The sequence below is a fragment of the Primulina huaijiensis genome, chromosome 14, assembly GCF_012295235.1.
Source record: "Primulina huaijiensis isolate GDHJ02 chromosome 14, ASM1229523v2, whole genome shotgun sequence".
NCBI classification, from domain to species: Eukaryota; Viridiplantae; Streptophyta; class Magnoliopsida; order Lamiales; family Gesneriaceae; genus Primulina; species Primulina huaijiensis.
In genome coordinates this window covers 13725843-13743452 of record NC_133319.1, presented here as the reverse complement: position 1 = coordinate 13743452, position 17610 = coordinate 13725843, and the positions used below count along the sequence as shown (strand labels likewise).

General features: G+C 36.8%; 1 protein-coding gene across 1 annotated transcript; it reads left to right on the top strand.

Moving 5' to 3' along the window:
• Positions 1-15371: 15371 nt before the first annotated feature.
• Positions 15372-15881, top strand: LOC140957998 (uncharacterized). The gene is made up of 2 exons (XM_073415402.1): positions 15372-15629; positions 15696-15881. The coding sequence occupies exons 1-2, from the start codon at positions 15372-15374 to the stop codon at positions 15879-15881; spliced, it is 444 nt and encodes a 147-aa protein (XP_073271503.1).
• Positions 15882-17610: the final 1729 nt, after the last annotated feature.

Here is a 17610-nt window from a genome sequence, read left to right as displayed (position 1 = left end):
TTTTTTTTTTTTTCAACAGGCTCTGATACCATCTCAACAGGAATGATGATAAATTGATATTTCCATTATGTTTTGAAGTAAAAGGATACAGCATATATAGGACTATTCTATCAATCAGTTCCTAAAAACTCGTCCATGGAATAACCTATATTTATATAACAATATGCATATCTTTTTACCTAGGAAAGAATATCAATTATTAATTATGTTATATCTCAACATACCATTTTACTAAAAATTATAGCTGGTGGTAACAGTGCAACTTTAATATTTTAAATCGTACAACAACCCGAGTGTCATGTTTTGATTTCTCTCTAAGCAGGGGTAATTATTGCACTCAATAATTCTCTTCCTAATAATTTCACTACTTGCAATCAATGAGAATCTAACTTGTGATCTTAGCTATGATACCAATTGTAGGACCGATCATTTGTCACTTTACCAAAAGCTATAGTTGGGGATAATGGTGCAACTCTAATCTTTTAAACTGTATAGAATTTAAAGCGTCATGTTTCAAGTGCTCTCCCAACTTGTTCAAATATTGAACCCAACACCTTGTATTTCTTATCTCCTTCATCTATCATTCCCTCTGACCCCATTATCTTTTTTGTAAAAGCAACAAAGTTTAAGTCGTGGTCTTCTTTCATGAATAGTGGCCTATTTGGGTAAAGAAACTAGAACCTTAATTCAATGAAACTGGAATATTCATGGTTTATATCATTTCATTCAAACAACCAACACCCTTATGACATTGTAGGGTATCCATATAGAGAGTGTTTTTATGTTGTGTTTCTGCTGGTATATTTTTTGTGTTACCTTGCGACCCCACGTCTGTCACCCTCCAAGATATTGTAAGGTTTTTAAAACTTCATTTCTTGGTGTTGATATTGTGGGGTTGGTTTCTTTGTTGGTTTTCCTCCTCTATCTGCTTAGCACATTAATCCTCATTCATACTTCTCTATCACCTCTCATTGGATCAAAGTTGATGAAAAATCTCATTTTCCTGATGAACATATCATTTTTTGTGGGAGTTGTTATGAAAATTTTGTTTCTGTCATGACTCTTGCCACTCTACTCTCAAATATTTGACTTTAGCATGTTCTTTAAGAAAAAAAAAAACTCACGGATTGAGGATCATGCTCTAGAGTTCCCTGCACCATGGATTGAACAAATCTGTTCTTAACTCTCCTTTCTCGAAGCTAAACGGGGTGTCATGGTTGCTCCAACTCTGGTTGTTATCTTACTTCCCATAATTATGTCATTATTCTTGTTCCATTGTGGATTTCTCGGACAACATCTGCCTAGCTCAGTGAACTATTGTCCTCGATCATACTATCCTCTCCGTTCTTTCACACTCTTAGTCCCTATCAGTATTTTTACTCCCCTGTCTCTTTGTGTATTGAAGACCATCCATGGCTCACCTTATTTATGGACCAAGGAAATGAGAATCTTGAAATAATTGCTCATGAAATATAAAAATAATTCTCTCTATCCTAGGTTCCTTATTGTAGGTGGTTCTTTTCCCAACAACGCCGCCTTACCTTGTGAATTTCACAATCCTTTTTTTTTAGTTCATCAACTTGGGTATCTTTCTCTAATTCCAGTGGCCATTTTTACTTTTTTTACCTTCTTCATGAGGATGATTAGGGAGATTTTGTAGCTCATAAATTCCCTTTTAATCTCATTACTTTGAATGCCAATTGGTCCTCTTTTCTAAGCCATGTTGGTTTTGCTTCCATTGAAGAAACCATTTTATTCCTCCCCTAGTGGACACCTCGATATGCCTCATTGACAGATAATTTTTTCATGAACATTGGTACATATTTGAGAATGTCTTTGTCATTTGATCTCTTGCACTTTATTGATAGTGAACCGAAGAGTACATTGTGTTTCCTTTCTCATGTGCAAATTCAAGTCTGTCTAAAAAATCCAAAGTTTCTGAAACCAGCATGTCTACCAAATATCCTCTTACTGAGTTATAAAAAATCTCCAGACTTTGAAGGATTAAAACTCAACCTTCCAACACTTTTGAGACAACTATAATCTTAGACGATGATGATTCTCCCTTACCTCCTCAACGTCGAACTAAAAGTTTCTGCCCGTCAGAAGCAGAAAAAATCCGGCTAAATCCAAAGATGTTACAGAAGTTGACACTCAAATCGTTCATGAGGAATCTCTTCCAGCACCAACACAAAAATTTTCTCTTGGCATGTCGAAAAAGCCTACTATTCTAATGTCGCCTATCTTGACTCCCCATGTGCCAGAGAACATTGTTCCTACTAAGATGACCTTGATCCCGATACTATAGAATTTTCACTCCCTCCTGATAAGAGCATTCTATGTTACATGCCTCATGAAAATGAATCCACTGTCACCTCTTCTCAAAGAACTCTAGAGGTAAACTAAAGTCTTTTATACTATCAACATTTTGATAACTCAGCCCTTTACTTTTCTTTTGTGTACAAGATTTTCTTCTCGTCGACTCCAAATATGTGCTCTACCCAACTTAGCATGACCATGATTTTAGTTTCCTCGATGAGGCAACCCCAAGTGCTCTTCCAGCGACTCACGCTCAACCTAGTGAATCATCCATTTCTTCCACCACCAACACTTTCAGAATTTTCAGTCAACATGACATATTTTCCTTGAGAAAACACCAGAGAAATGCACTGACTACTTCCCTAATCATACTCCAAAGCTCTACTACCTTTGTTGACTCTATTCTTGGCATTCAATTGAGATCGCTTCCTTCTCTTCTCAATCGGTCCCTGGAGGCTGTCGAAAAGAACTTGGAGTTCCTTGACAAGATAGGGGGTTCCCGAAATGCAGATAAATCTTGGTGATAAGAAATTATAAGTTTTGCTGGTGTGCTCTAAGTTATTATCATAAGCACAAAAAATTAGCAATCAAAGCAAATTAAGTAGCCATTAAGTTACGAAGACCTCTCGCTTAAGCATCTGAAGACTAACTAAGTTCTACCTAACTAAATGGACAAAACTTCAACAATTGATCACACTTTACTGATTTTGTCAACAATAATTTATGAGATCAGACTTATTTCCTTCAATAACTAAAGAATGAATTCAGCAAATCAAACATTCGGAGAATGTTAAGTAATCTAGTTAAGAAGGATTTATTTTGATTGTTTGACAGTCCGTGCCATAATCATTAATTTTCATTTAATAATTTTGGAACACAAAAAATGACATGTTACATCTTGTAAGATTTCATTATTGTCATAGTACGAGTGATTTATAGATGTTCAATTTTGAACGGTTGATTTCATCTATAAATAGGTCATCTCACAATTTAACAAGCACTGTCGACACACTTACTCTATTTGTCATTTATTATGGACTCGAAGCTTTTATGAATACATTTCAAAGCATACACTTAAAGTTTTTTTAATATCCCAACATTTTATCATTTAATTGTATATGATGTTATTCATTGGTATGGTGTTTAGAAATATGGTTATTGGATATTCATGGTTTATTATTGTATGGTATGGTGATGGTAATTTCATGGTTTTGGTGGTTGAGTTATGTGGAATGGTTATTGTTTATGGTTATGTTCATTGGAATGGTAATGGTAAGAATATGTTTTATAGATGTGGATGGTTTGTGGAGATGGATGGGTTCTTGTTGTGATGGTTTTTATGGATGATTTGAACATGTGTTTGGATGTTTAGTTGCATTGATATTGCATGGAATTGGAAGATGATGGATTCTAGGTGGATTGGGATGATTTTTAGGTTTAGTGTAATAGCCCAACCTTTTGTCATGTTAATCTCTATGGTTTATTATTGTTATGATCATGTTTTATGTTTTAATGGTTGAGATTAAGGGTTATGGTTATGTTTATTGGAATAGTTGTTGGAGTTATGTTATATAGTTGTAATTGTGAATGGTAATGAATGTGTAGAATAGAAAGTTGATTTTGAGCCAAATAGGAATTGGACGTGCAGAAACAATATGAAAAATGTGGCAGTAGTTGTGATTTTTAGCATAATATTTTGTATGTTAATCCAATTGATGTGAGGCCACTTTCGTTAGAAAGATAAGATATAAGGCTATAACTTTCATGCTTTGAGTTTTGTTTAAATAGTTGAGGAAGATGAGTCAAAAGTGACCCGAAGTGGGTCATATGTATCGTTGTTCCAGCACTGACACATGTTGGGAGAATGGGCATAACGTTTTACTCAGACCTCCAAATGACCTGAAACTAGTTTGAGATTCAAGAAAACACATAGGGCTACAACTTTTATGTTGACCACTTTTGCTAATTAGGAAGAAAAAGTGCGGTTTTGGCCCTTGGACAGAGGGTACACGGACCTGTACACTGACCCCTACACGGGGTTCGGGTCTTGCCAAGAAAAATGAGTGATTTCCAGTGTGTACACGGACCTCTACACGGAAGGGGGCACGAGGTCCGTGTCTATGGCATAGAAAACATGTTTTTGGTGTATTTTGAAGGCTTATTTATGGATTAGTATAGATGTTTCTACCCAATTCATTCCGTTCTTTTCCTTCTCCCATCGTTTCTTGCCTTCTCCTTTCAAGGTTTTATTCCCTTCAATCTCTACTTCAAATTCAAGGGTTCTTATAATGAAATTATTGTATCTCCTAGCTATATTTCAAGCTACAAGGTAAGAATTTTATATTCTTAAGTTGATAGAGAGTTTAAGGAATTGAAGGTAATTGATGGTTTGGTTGATGGCTTAATAGTTGAATTCATGTATTATGTTATAGGAATTCCTTCAATGTGATCATAACAACTAAGTGCTTGTGGATTGTAAGTAGAAACTTCTCTTTGTGCTCACATGATGAATATATGTATATAAGCCATGTTTATTGATAATTAGCTCGTTTCATTGATATATAGTTGATCTATATATTGTTATATGTTCATTGTTCAAGCATTTCCATTGAATTCATTGACAAAGGAGCTAGTAACTCATTGTTCCTACCAAGTGTTTGATGTATTGCCTCAATGAAGTCTCCTATAATTAAAGCCAAGGAATGATAGTAATTCATGCATGTCATTGGCCAATCACATGATTATGAAGTATCTCTGACAGTTTTGATATTTATATCAAAGAGATACTTGCCACAGGTCACAGCTCATAGGTCACAGCATTGTCATTTCCTTCCTTTAATTCATGACATGATACCCTTTAAATTGATGTGAGACTTATGATTCATTCTTCATTGTCATTGCCAAAACTCCATTGCCATAGCCATGTTTTAAGCCAAAGCTATATGTATGTAATTGCTACGTACAGCTTTCTATTTACTGAGTTTATTCTCATTCCAGTTAATGTCATGTGATGCAGGTGATAAAAAGGACTGAAATGGATTGTTCGAGGCGGGAGAACTCATATAAAATGCTATGGGAAAGACTTTTTGGTTATGTCACTTTAAATTGTGGTGGAGTGAACATATGTAAAGCTTTAAAATATCATGTATTTTGTAATGAATAATGGGAAAACTTTGTATTGGCTTTTAATTATGTATAGATAATATGTTGTGACTAGTAATGTTGCTAGTTTTAAGAAATGGTTATAATGTAAATGCTATTTAGTACTTTCCCTTTTAAATGAAATGCTTCCGCGTACGTTATTTCTATTAAATGTTATTGTCATGGGAGTGGGTTGTTTCAATTGGTATCAGAGCGAAAGTTCTTGGACCGTATATGACTTCTTCTGTCTAGGACAATCCGGTATGTTTTCGATCCTGCATCTATTGATTTTAACATTGAGAGTTGATCCTATTCCATTGTTATTGATTTATTTTTCTTCCTATCTATGTTAAAGTGAGCTTATGTGTAGGAAATGCCTCCTAAACGAAAGGTTACTGAAGGGGATGATAGGACCCCTACCACTGATAGGACTACCAAAGTGGTAGATGAGTTTAGCAGGCTATTGAAAGAACAAGCAAAAGTGCATAGTGAGCACATTCAACAGCTACTGAGCATTCACAAACCAACTCAGGGTCATGGTCAAGAAAGAGAGCAGGGTAGAGTGGAAAGCGCCGAAGGGGGATCTTATGAATTATTCAGGCGAATGAATCCTCCCAAATTTTTCGGTGGTGCTGATCCACTCGTAGCTCTTGAATGGATTAAATCATTGGAGGATATATTTGACTATCTGAAGTTTACTGATCGAGATAGAGTGAGCTGTACTGTGTTTATGTTAGTCAAATCTGCTCGCATCTGGTGGGAAGCTACAAAAGTGACTGTCAATGTACGCAAGTTAAAATGGGATGAGTTCAAAGAGTTATTTTACGCCAAAGACTTTTCACGTGAAGTAAAAGCCAAGAAGGTGAATGAATTTCTTGAATTGAGGCAGGATGCTTTGTCTGTTACTGAGTATACGTTGAAGTTTGAGGAAGGATGTGTTTTGTTCATTTTTATTGCTGAGAATGATAAAGATAAAAGAGAACACTTCCTTCGTGGTTTGAAGCCCGAGATTCGAAGAGATGTTCATATGTCCAAAGTGGTGAAATATCAAGACATAGTGGAGCAAGCTTTGCTTGCTTAACATGATGAGCAAGAGATTGAGAAAGAGAGACAGTTGAGGAGGCAAGCTTTCCAAGCTAGAGGACAAGGTGCAAGTGCAAATGTTCGTGGTGGCCACAAAGGTAAGGGTAAGATTGAGCAGCGCTCTAAACCTCCTGTGCCTCCTTCTGATACTGAACGACCGGTATGTCCTAAGTGTGGAAAGCCACACAAGGGTGAGTGTTTGGTGGGTAGTGGACGATGTGTTAGATGCAAGGAGATGGGACACACGACACTGAAATGTCCTCTCTCCTCAGGCAAAGGAAAAGTCCAAGGCAGAATTTTCGCTATGACAAAGGAAAGTGTTAATCCTGATTCTTCTGTGATATCAGGTAATATTTTATTCTACGGCAAAAAAGCAATTACATTGATTGACACTGGTGCAACCCATTCTTTTATGTCTGAAGTGTTTATGCATTCTATATCTGTTGAACTTATTGTTATGCCATTACACTTCAATATTGTGTTGCCCTCTGGGGATGAAATTTGTCCCACTAATATTATTAAGGCATGTCCTGTACAAATGGGTACTAGATTATTGTTTTTTGATCTTATTGTTATTCCGATGGTTGCATTTGATGTTATTTTGGGGGTGGATTGGTTATCTGCTTATCGTGCGGTGATTGATTGTGTGGGCAAGACGGTGAAATTTTTAGCCGATGATCATGATAGTGATGTTTTTGTTGGTCTAGGCTCTTCGATGGGTATTCCTATTATTTCTTGCCTTCAAGCTAATAAGTTGTTGCACAAAGGTTGTATGGGTTTTCTAGCTTCAGTGGTTGATGTGAGACAGGAAAATAATTTGCAATTACAGGATATTGATGTGGTTCAGGATTATCCTGACGTGTTTGCTGATGATGTGCCTGGTTTACCACCTGATCGAGGGGTGGAGTTTGTTATTGACTTAATTCTAGGTACAGCTCCAATTTCCAAGGCTCCATACAGAATGGCTCCTACTGAGATGAAAGAACTAAAGAATCAATTGCAAGAGCTATTAGATAAAGGTTTTATCCGTCCTAGTTCCTCGCCATGGGGAGCTCCGATTTTTTTCTTGAAAAAGAAGGATGGATCGTTAAGATTATGCATTGATTATCGAGAACTCAATAAGATAACTATTAAAAATAAATATACTTTACCCAGAATCGATGATCTATTTGATCAATTACAAGGAGCAGCGATATTTTCGAAGATCGACCTTCGGTCCGGTTACAATCAACTGAAGGTGAAAAAGGACATACCAAAGAGTGTGTTTAGAACGAGGTATGGCCATTATGAATTTCTGGTGATGTCGTTTGGACTAACCAATGCTCCTTCAGTTTTTATGGATTTGATGAATCGTGTCTTTAAGCAGTATTTGGATACTTTTGTCATTGTTTTCATTGATGACATCTTGATCTATTCAAAGACACGAGATCTTCATCGTGAGCATTTGAGGATTGTGTTGCAGCTGTTGAGGGATAAGCAATTGTATGCCAAGTTAAAGAAATGTGAGTTCTGGTTAGAGCAGGTGGCATTTTTGGGTCATATTGTTTTGAAAGAAGGAATATGTGTTGATCCATCCAAGATTGAGTCTATTAACCAATGGTCCATTCCAAAGACAGTTTCAGAGGTAAGGAGTTTTTTTAGTTTGGTTCATAGCCGACTTTTCAAAGATAGCTTTGCCATTGACAAGTTTGACATGGAAGGCTACCAAGTTTGAATGGACCATTGAGTGCCAGCAAGGGTTTCAAACATTGAAAGATAAGTTAACTTCTGCCCCTGTGTTAGTACTTCCTTGTGGTACGGAGGATTTTTTTGTGTATACAGATGCTTCAAAGCAGGGGTTAGGTGCTGTGTTGATGCAACGTAGGAAAGTGATCGCTTATGCTTCTCGTCAGCTAAAAGAATACGAGAAGAATTATCCCACGCATGATTTGGAGTTGGCGGCTGTAGTTTTCGCCTTAAAGATTTGCCGGAATTATTTATATGGTGAGAAATGTGAAATTTTTACAGATCACAAAAGTTTGAGTTATTTGTTTTCACAGAAAGAATTAAATATGAGGCAGCAGAGGTGTACTACAAGAAAAAACGCCTACGACAACGGTTTTTCCCCGTTGTTGTAGGCCTTTTAAAACCGTTGTTAGAAGCCATGTGGATAAAGGGTGTGCTCAAAGACAACGGTGAAAAACCGTTGTCGTAGACGTCTAAAGACGATGGTGAAAAACCGTTGTCGTAGGTATATAAAACCGTTGTTAAAGGTCTTGTGGTTAAAGAATTCGCTAAAGGACAACGGTTTTGGAGTGATGTGGTAGTTACAATTTGCGACGGTTTTTAAACAACCGTCGCAAATTAATTTGCGACGGAAATCATCATTAACCGTCGCTACAATTAGCGACGGTATTTTTTAAACTTCGTCGCTAATATTAGCGACGGTTTTTTATGCTTTCCGTCGCTAATTTTTTCACTAAAATAAAAAAAATTTCACTTTTAATATTTTAATAAATATACAAAAAAACTAACAATGCTAATTATATTCTTGATTTACCGTCGAAAATATTATATTCTTGATTTTAAAAATTTATTAAACTTTAAAGAGAAAAACAAAACTAAAATTGTGTAAGGGAGAAAAATTTTAAGTGTTGTGAAGTGGTATGATTGAAAATGGACTAAGGGTGGGGATATTTATAGACAATTTGCGACGGTTTTGACTTAAACCGTCGCAATTAGCGACGGTTATTTTTTAACTGTCGCCGATTTAAAAGTAGCGACGCTTTTACAAGAACTGTCGTTTTATTTAGCAACAGTTATTAAGAACCGTCGCGAAATATAGCGACGGTTAAATATAAACTGTCGCTAATTATAGATCGGCGACGGTTTACATAAACCGTCGCTAAAATTAGCGACGGTTTTTGTAAAACTGTCGCTAGATCTACATCGACTACAGTTTTACCTACAACCGTCGCTAATTTTAGCGACAGGTATACTTAAACTGTCGCAAGATTTAAATTAGTGACGGTATACTATAACCGTCTCTAATTTTAGCGACAGATTTTACTTAAACGGTCGCAAAATCTAATATTGACAACAAAATTTGTAGAAAAACCAGTTAAAAGACAACGTTTTTTACAAACCGTTGTCGTAGCCTGAAGAAAAACGCTAATAGACAACTGTTTAAAAACCGTTGTCGTAGCCCAAAAAAAAAAACTCATAGACAACGGTTTTTAAAAACCGTTGTCGTAGCCCAAAAAAAAACGCTCATATACAACGGTTTTTAAAAACCGTTGTCGTAGCCCAAAAAAAAAGCTCATAGACAACGGTTTTTAAAAACCGTTGTCGTAGATATATCAAAGACAACGGTTTTAAAGAAAGTGTTGTCTTTGAGCGGATTTTTTTAGGCTACGACAACGGTTTTTGTTAAAACCGTTGTTAAAAGTAAGAAAGACAACGGTTTTTGTTAAAACTGTTGTCTTTGATGTGTTGTTAAAACCGATTTTTCTTGTAGTGGTGATTGGAACTAGTGAAAGATTATAATTGCACCATTAGCTATCATCCTGGAAAAGCTAATGTTGTTGTGGATGCTCTAAGCCGCAAATCCAGTTATTTATTGGGTTCCATGATTCAGAAACTGTTGTTACTTGATCAGCAAAGGAACGAAATAACTCTGGTATCTCCAGGTACAGTAAATCAGTTATCTGCATCAGTTCTTCACTCTAATTTGATTGATCGAATTTTAAAGGAACAACAGCTAGATCTTCAGTTATTAGAGTTAAAGATTAAAAGTGATTTGACAGGAGTTTCTGAGTTTGGTTTGAATAGTACTGGATTGTTGACCTTTCGAGGTAGAATTTTGTGTTCCTGTAGGGGATGATATTCGTAAAGATGTTCTTATTGAAGCTCATTCAGCGCCTTATTCAGTTTATCCTGGCAGTACCAAAATGTATCAGGATCTTCGACGTCTTTATTGGTGGCTAGGTATGAAGAAAGATATCATATTATTTATTTCTGAATGTCTAACCTGTCAGCAGGTTAAGATTGAGCATCAAAGACCTGCTGGGACTTTGCTATATCTCCCGATACCTCAATGGAAGTGGGAGCACATTACCATGGATTTCGTAACAGGACTTCCAAGAACATCAAAGGGTTACAATTCCATCAGGGTAATTGTTGACAGGTTAACCAAGTCGGCTCATTTCCTTCCGGTCAAGACAACGTTTACATTGAACCAGTATGCTGAAGTCTATAGCAGAAATTGTAAGACTCCATGGAATCCCTATGTCAATCGTATCTGATCGTGACCCGAGGTTTATTTCTGAATTCTGGAAGAGCTTGCACAGAGCTTTGGGTACCAAGTTGGCTTTTAGCACAGCATATCATCCTCAGAGTGACGGGCAGTCAGAAAGGGTGATTCAAATTCTTAAAGATATGTTACGATCTTGCACAATTGATTTCCCGGGAAGTTGGGATTCCAAATTGCGTCTTGTTGAATTCACGTATAATAACAGCTACCAATCTTCAATTGGAATGGCACCCTACGAGGCTTTATATGGAAGAAAGTGCCGATCTCCTGTGTATTGGGACGAAGTAGGCGAAAGGAAGATGTTGGGCCCAGAATTGGTTCAACAAACAGCGGATGTTGTGGCATTGATCCAAGAGCGAATGAAGACTTCTCAGTCTAGACAGAAGAGTTATGCCGATGTTCGTCGACGGCCTTTGACATTCGAGGTAGATGATCATGTTTTCATTAAGATAGCTCCTTCTAAGGGAGTTATGCGTTTTGGCAAGAAAGGTAAGTTAAGTCCTCGATACGTTGGGCCGTTTGAAATTCTTGATAAGATTGGGGACCGAGCCTATCGTCTTGCATTGCCACCGGACTTGGATCTAATGCACAATGTCTTTCATGTGTCTATGCTACGCAAATATCTTCCCAATCCATCTCATGTCCTTCGACATGAATCCTTAGACCTTTTACCTAACCTAAGCTACGAAGAAATGCCAGTTCAAATTCTTGATCGCAAAATTAAAGTGCTAAGGAACAAGGAAATTGGACTTGTAAAAGTTCTATGGTGTAATCAAGTGATCGAGGAGGCTACATTGGAACCGGAAGTGGAAATGAAACATCATTATCCAAGTTTATTCGACGGTAAGTAAATTTCGGGGACGAAATTTTTATAATGAGGGGAGATTGTAATAGCCCAACCTTTATCATGTTAATCTCTATGGTTTATTATTGTTATGATCATGTTTTATGATTTAATGGTTGAGATTAATGGTTATGGTTATGTTTATTGGAATAGTTGTTGGAGTTATGTTATATAATTGTAATTGGGAATGATAATGAATGGGTAGAATAGAAAATTGATTTCGAGCCAAATAGGAATTGGACGTGCAGAAACAATATGAAAAATGTGGCCGTAGTTGTGATTTTTAGCATAATGTTTTGTATATTGATCCAATTGATGTGAGGCCACTTTCATTAAAAAGATAAGATATAAGACTATAACTTTCATGTTTTGATTTTTGTTTAAATAGTTGAGGAAGATGAGTCAAAAGTGACCCGAAGTGGGTCACACGTATCCTTGTTTCTGCACGAACACATGTTGGGAGAATGAGCATAACGTTTTACTCAGACCTCCAAATGACCTGAAACTAGTGGGATATTCAAGAAAACACATAGGGCTACAACTTTTATGTTGACCACTTTTGCTAATTAGGAAGAAAAAGTGCGGTTTTGGCCCTTGGACAGAGGGTACATGGACCTGTACACTGACCCCTACACGGGGTTCGGGTCTTGCCAAGAAAAATGAGTGATTTCCAGTGTGTACACGGACCTCTACACGGAAGGGGGCACGAGGTCCGTGTCTATGGCATAGAAAACATGTTTTTGGTGTATTTTGAAGGCTTATTTATGGATTAGTATAGATGTTTCTACCCAATTCATTCCGTTCTTTTCCTTCTCCCATCGTTTCTTGCCTTCTCCTTTCAAGGTTTTATTCCTTTCAATCTCTACTTCAAATTCAAGGGTTCTTATAATGAAATTATTGTATCTCCTAGCTATATTTCAAGCTACAAGGTAAGAATTTTATATTCTTAAGTTGATAGAGAGTTTAAGGAATTGAAGGCAATTGATGGTTTGGTTGATGGCTTAATAGTTGAATTCATGTATTATGTTATAGGAATTCCTTCAAGGTGATCATAACAACCAAGTGCTTGTGGGTTGTAAGTAGAAACTTCTCTTTGTGCTCACATGATGAATATATGTATATAAGCCATGTTTATTGATAATTAGCTCCTTTAATTGGTATATAGTTGATCTATATATTGTTATATGTTCATTGTTCAAGCATTTCCATTGAATTCATTGACAAAAGAGCTAGTAACTCATTGTTCATACCAAGTGTTTGATGTATTGCCTCAATGAAGTTTCCTATAATTAATGCCAAGGAATGATAGTAATTCATGCATGTCATTGGCCAATCACATGATTATGAATTATCTCTCACAGTTTTGATATTTATATCAAAGAGATACTTGCCACAGGTCACATGTCACAGCACTGTCATTTCCTTCCTTTAATTCATGACACGATACCCTTTAAATTGATTTGAGACTTATGATTCATTCTTCATTGTCATTGCCAAAACGCCATTGCCATAGCCATGTTTTAAGCCCAAGCTATATGTATGTAATTGCTACGTACAGCTTTCTATTTACTGAGTTTATTCTCATTCCAGTTAATGTCATGTGATGCAGGTGATAAAAAGGACTGAAATGGATTGTTCGAGGTGGGAGAAGTCATATAAAATGCAATGGGAAAGACTTTTTGGTTATGTCACTTTAAATTGTGGTGAAGTGAACATATGTAAAGTTTAAAATATCATGTATTTTGGTAATGAATGATGGGAAAACTTTGCATTGGCTTTTAATTATGTATAGATAATATGTTGTGACTAGTAATGTTGCTAGTTTTAAGAAATTGTTATAATGTAAATGCTATTTAGTACTTTCCCTTTTAAATAAAATGCTTCCGCGTACGTTATTTCTATTAAATGTTATTGTCATGGGAGTGGGTTGTTTCATTCAGGGGCAGCGCTACCGGTGTGCTTGGGTACTGGCAGCGCCGCAACGCTGCCAGGGCCGAAGCGCAGGCACCGCAGCGCCAAGAAGGTGGCGCCGTGGCGCTAGTTGGGGCAAAATTTCTACTTGGAAGTGCGATTTTAGGCGTTGGGAAGGCTTTTATTGCCTATTCTAGAGGTTTCTACACATTTCGATCTTCTTCCATGATCTTCTATCGGTTCAAGCCTTTCTCTTACAAGGTTTTCTCTCAAAAAATATCTCCACTACAAGTTCAAGGATTCTAGTTAACTTCTTAGTTCTCCTACCTAATTTCCAAACTCCAAGATAAGGATTCTTTATATTGTGAGTTTTTGGGTTGGAAGGGTTGAAGGTTTAAGTTGGATTAATTGATTCCTATGATTCATGGTGATGATTTATGGTTGATTGTATGTATTATGTTGTAGAAATTCCTTTGAGATCATCTAAGCAACCACTTTCTTCTTGAGTTGTAAGTAGAGGCTCTCCTTCTTTACTCACGTGATATATATGTACAAAAGCCATGTTTATTGATGTCTAGCTCCTTCCATTGCTATGTTATTGATATATTTGTTGTTATATATTCATTGATTAAGGAATACCATTGAATTTATTGACAAAGGAGCTAGCAAGCCATTGTTTCCTACCAAGTGTTTGTTCAATTGCCTCAATGAACTTCCTATGATTAAAGTAAAGGATTGATAGTATTTACATGCATGTCATTGGCCAATTTCATGATGGATGTGTATCTTTCACAGTTTTGATATTTATATCAAAGAGATACTAGTACATGGTCACATGCCACATGTCACAGAACTATCAATTCATTTCTTTAATTCATGCTAAGAAATACCATCTATATTACATTGATATCTATTGTTCATTGAAGATTGTATTATATAGTTTTCATTGCCATAGCCATGTTATTTAAGCCAATCCTATGTATATGTATTTGTTATTACAGCTTTTTAATTACTGAGTTATAAACTCATTTCAGTTATTATCATGTGATGCAGGTGACAAGAAAAATTGAAATGGATTGTTAAATGCGGAAGAAGTAATATAGCAGGATAAGGGGAAACTTTTGTCATGTAAATTTATTTTGGGGTGGTGATACATTAACAATCTTAAGTATCATGTATTTTTTAGAATGAATCAAGAAATTCGTGGTGGTTTTTGACTATATTTTTTATGATAGTTTGTGAATGGTCATGTATATAAGTTTGAAAATTTCATTATGCTAATAGTATCATAGTTTTTTCCCCTTTATATAGTAATGCTTCTGCGCATGTTATTCTTTAAATTTAATTGTTATGGGAGTGGAGTGTTTCAATTGATCAAAGCAAAAGTTTCTTCGGACTTTATCTGACTTTTTCTACCTAGGACAATCCGGTATGTTTTCGATCCTGCATCTATTGATTTTAACATTGATAAATGATTCTATTTCATTGCCATTGATATCTCATTGTTTCCTTGCTATGTTAAAGTGAGCCTATGTGTAGGAAATTCCTCCCAAGAGAAAGAGCACTGAAGGGGATGATAGGACCCTACTACCGATAAGACTGCGAAAGTTGTAGACGAATTCAGTAAGTTATTAAAAGAACAGGCGAAAGTCCACGGTGAACAGATTCAACAGTTATTGGGCATGCAAACCCCCCCCCCCCCCGACTAAGGGTCGTGGCCATGGAAAGGGTCAAGGCAGGACGGAAAGCACTGAAGATGGTTTTTATGATCGGTTCAAGCGGATGAATCCTCTTGAATTTATTGGTGGTCCTGATCCACTAGTGGTTCTTGAGTGGGTCAAGTCATTGGAGGCTATCTTTGATTATTTAAAGTTCACTGATAGAGATAAAGTAAGTTGTGATGTGTTTATTTTGGTGAAAGCGGCTCATATTTGGTGGGAAGCTGCCAAGGTGACTGTTAATATTCGTGAACTAAAGTGGAACAAGTTTAAAGAGTTATTCTATGCCAAATATTTTTTAAGGGAAGTCAAAGCCAAAAAGGTAAAAGAATTTCTTTGATTGAGGCAAGATGCTATGACTGTCACTGAGTATACACTGAAATTTGAGGAAGGATGTGTATTTGTTCCTTTTATTGCTGAAAATGATAAAGATAAAGGAGAACACTTTCTTCGTGGTTTGAAGCCAGAGATTCGAAGAGATGTTCACATGTCGAAAGTGGTCACATATCAAGACATTGTTGAGAGAGCCTTGCTTGCCGAACATGATGAGCAGGAGATTGAGAAAGAGCGATAGTTAAGAAGACAAGCTTTCCAAGCGAAAGGTCAAGGGGCAAGTACTCATGTTCGAGGCGGCTACAAGGGGAAAGGCAAGATGGAGCAGCGTAATAAATCTCTTTTGCCTTCCTCGGATACTGAGAGACCATTGTGTCATAAGTGTGGCAAGCCACACAAAGGAGAATGTTTGGTTGGCAGTGACCGATGTTTCAGATGCAAAGAAGTGGGGCACACGACGTAGAAATGCCCTCTTTCTTCAGATAAAGGAAGGTTTCAAGGTAGAATTTTTGCAATGACAAAAGAGGGTGGTAATCCTGATTCTTCGGTAATATCAGGTAATATTTTAATATCCGACAAGGAAGCACTTACATTGATTGACACTGGTGCGACTCATTCTTTTATGTTCGAAGTGTTTAAGCACTATTTATCTGTTGAACCTACTGTCATGCCTTTATATTTCAATATTGTGTTGCCTTCGGGAGATGAAATTTGGCCAACTTGTATTCTTAAGGAATGTCATGTACAAATGGGTTCGATTGTTGTATGCTGAGTTAATTGTTATTCCGATGGTTGCCTTTGATGTCATTCTGGGTATGGATTGGTTGTCTGCTTATTGTGCGGTGACTGACTTTGTGAGCAAGACAGTGAAGTTTTTAGCCGATGATCATGAAAGTAAAGTATTTGTTGGTTTAGGTTCTTCGCCGAGTGTTCCCATTATTTCTTGTTTGCAAGCTACTAAAATGTTGCACAAGGGGTGTATTGGTTTTCTGGCTTCAGTATTGGATATGAGCAAAGAAAGTAATATGCAATTGCAGAATATTGATGTGGTGAAAGACTATCTTGATGTATTTTCTGAGGAGGTGCCTGGATTACCACCTGATCAAGAGGTAGAGTTTGTTATTGATTTGATTCCAGGTACGGCTCCAATTTCTAAAGCTCCATACAGAATGGCTCCGACCGAGATGAAAGAATTGAAGAATCAATTGCAGGAACTATTAGATAAAGGTTTCATTCGTCCTAGTTCCTCGCCATGGGGAGCTCCAGTTTTATTCGTGAAAAAGAAAGATGGATCGTTGAGGTTATGTAATGACAATCGAGAACTTAATATGGTAACTGTTAAGAACAAATATCATTTGCCGCGGATTGATGACATTTTCGATCAACTGCAAGGAGCAGCAGTGTTCTCGAAAATCGATCTTTGGTCTGGGTATCATCAATTGAAGGTGAAAAAGGAGGATATACCGAAGACAGCATTTAGAACGAGGTATGGTCATTATGAATTTTTGGTGATGTCATTTGGACTAACCAATGCTCCTTCAATTTTCATGGATTTAATGAATCGTGTCTTTAAACCGTATTTGGATACTTTTGTCATTGTTTTTATTGATGACATTTTGATCTACTCAAAGACACGAGAACTTCATCGTGAGCATTTGAGAATTGTGTTGCAACTATTGAGGGATAAGAAATTATATTATGTTAAGTTAAAGAAATGCGAGTTCTGGTTGGAGCAGGTGGCATTTTTGGGCCATATCATGTCGAAAGAGGAAATATCGGTGGATCCATCCAAGATTGAATCTATTAAGCAATGGTCCATTCCAAAGACGGTTTCAGAGGTTAAAAGTTTTCTTGGGTTGGCAGGATATTACAGACGGTTCATAGCGGATTTTTCAAAGATTGCATTGCCACTGACGAGTTTGACACGGAAGGCTACCAAGTTCGAATGGACCTTAGAGTGCCAACAAGCA

Bases quoted from the DNA above. Each gene is read 5' to 3' on its own strand.
- LOC140957998 (XM_073415402.1), top strand. From the start codon at position 15,372: ATGAATCCTCTTGAATTTATTGGTGGTCCTGATCCACTAGTGGTTCTT. The intron at 15,630-15,695 runs GTAAAAGAATTT...CTGAAATTTGAG, and splicing joins GGGAAGTCAAAGCCAAAAAG to GAAGGATGTGTATTTGTTCC.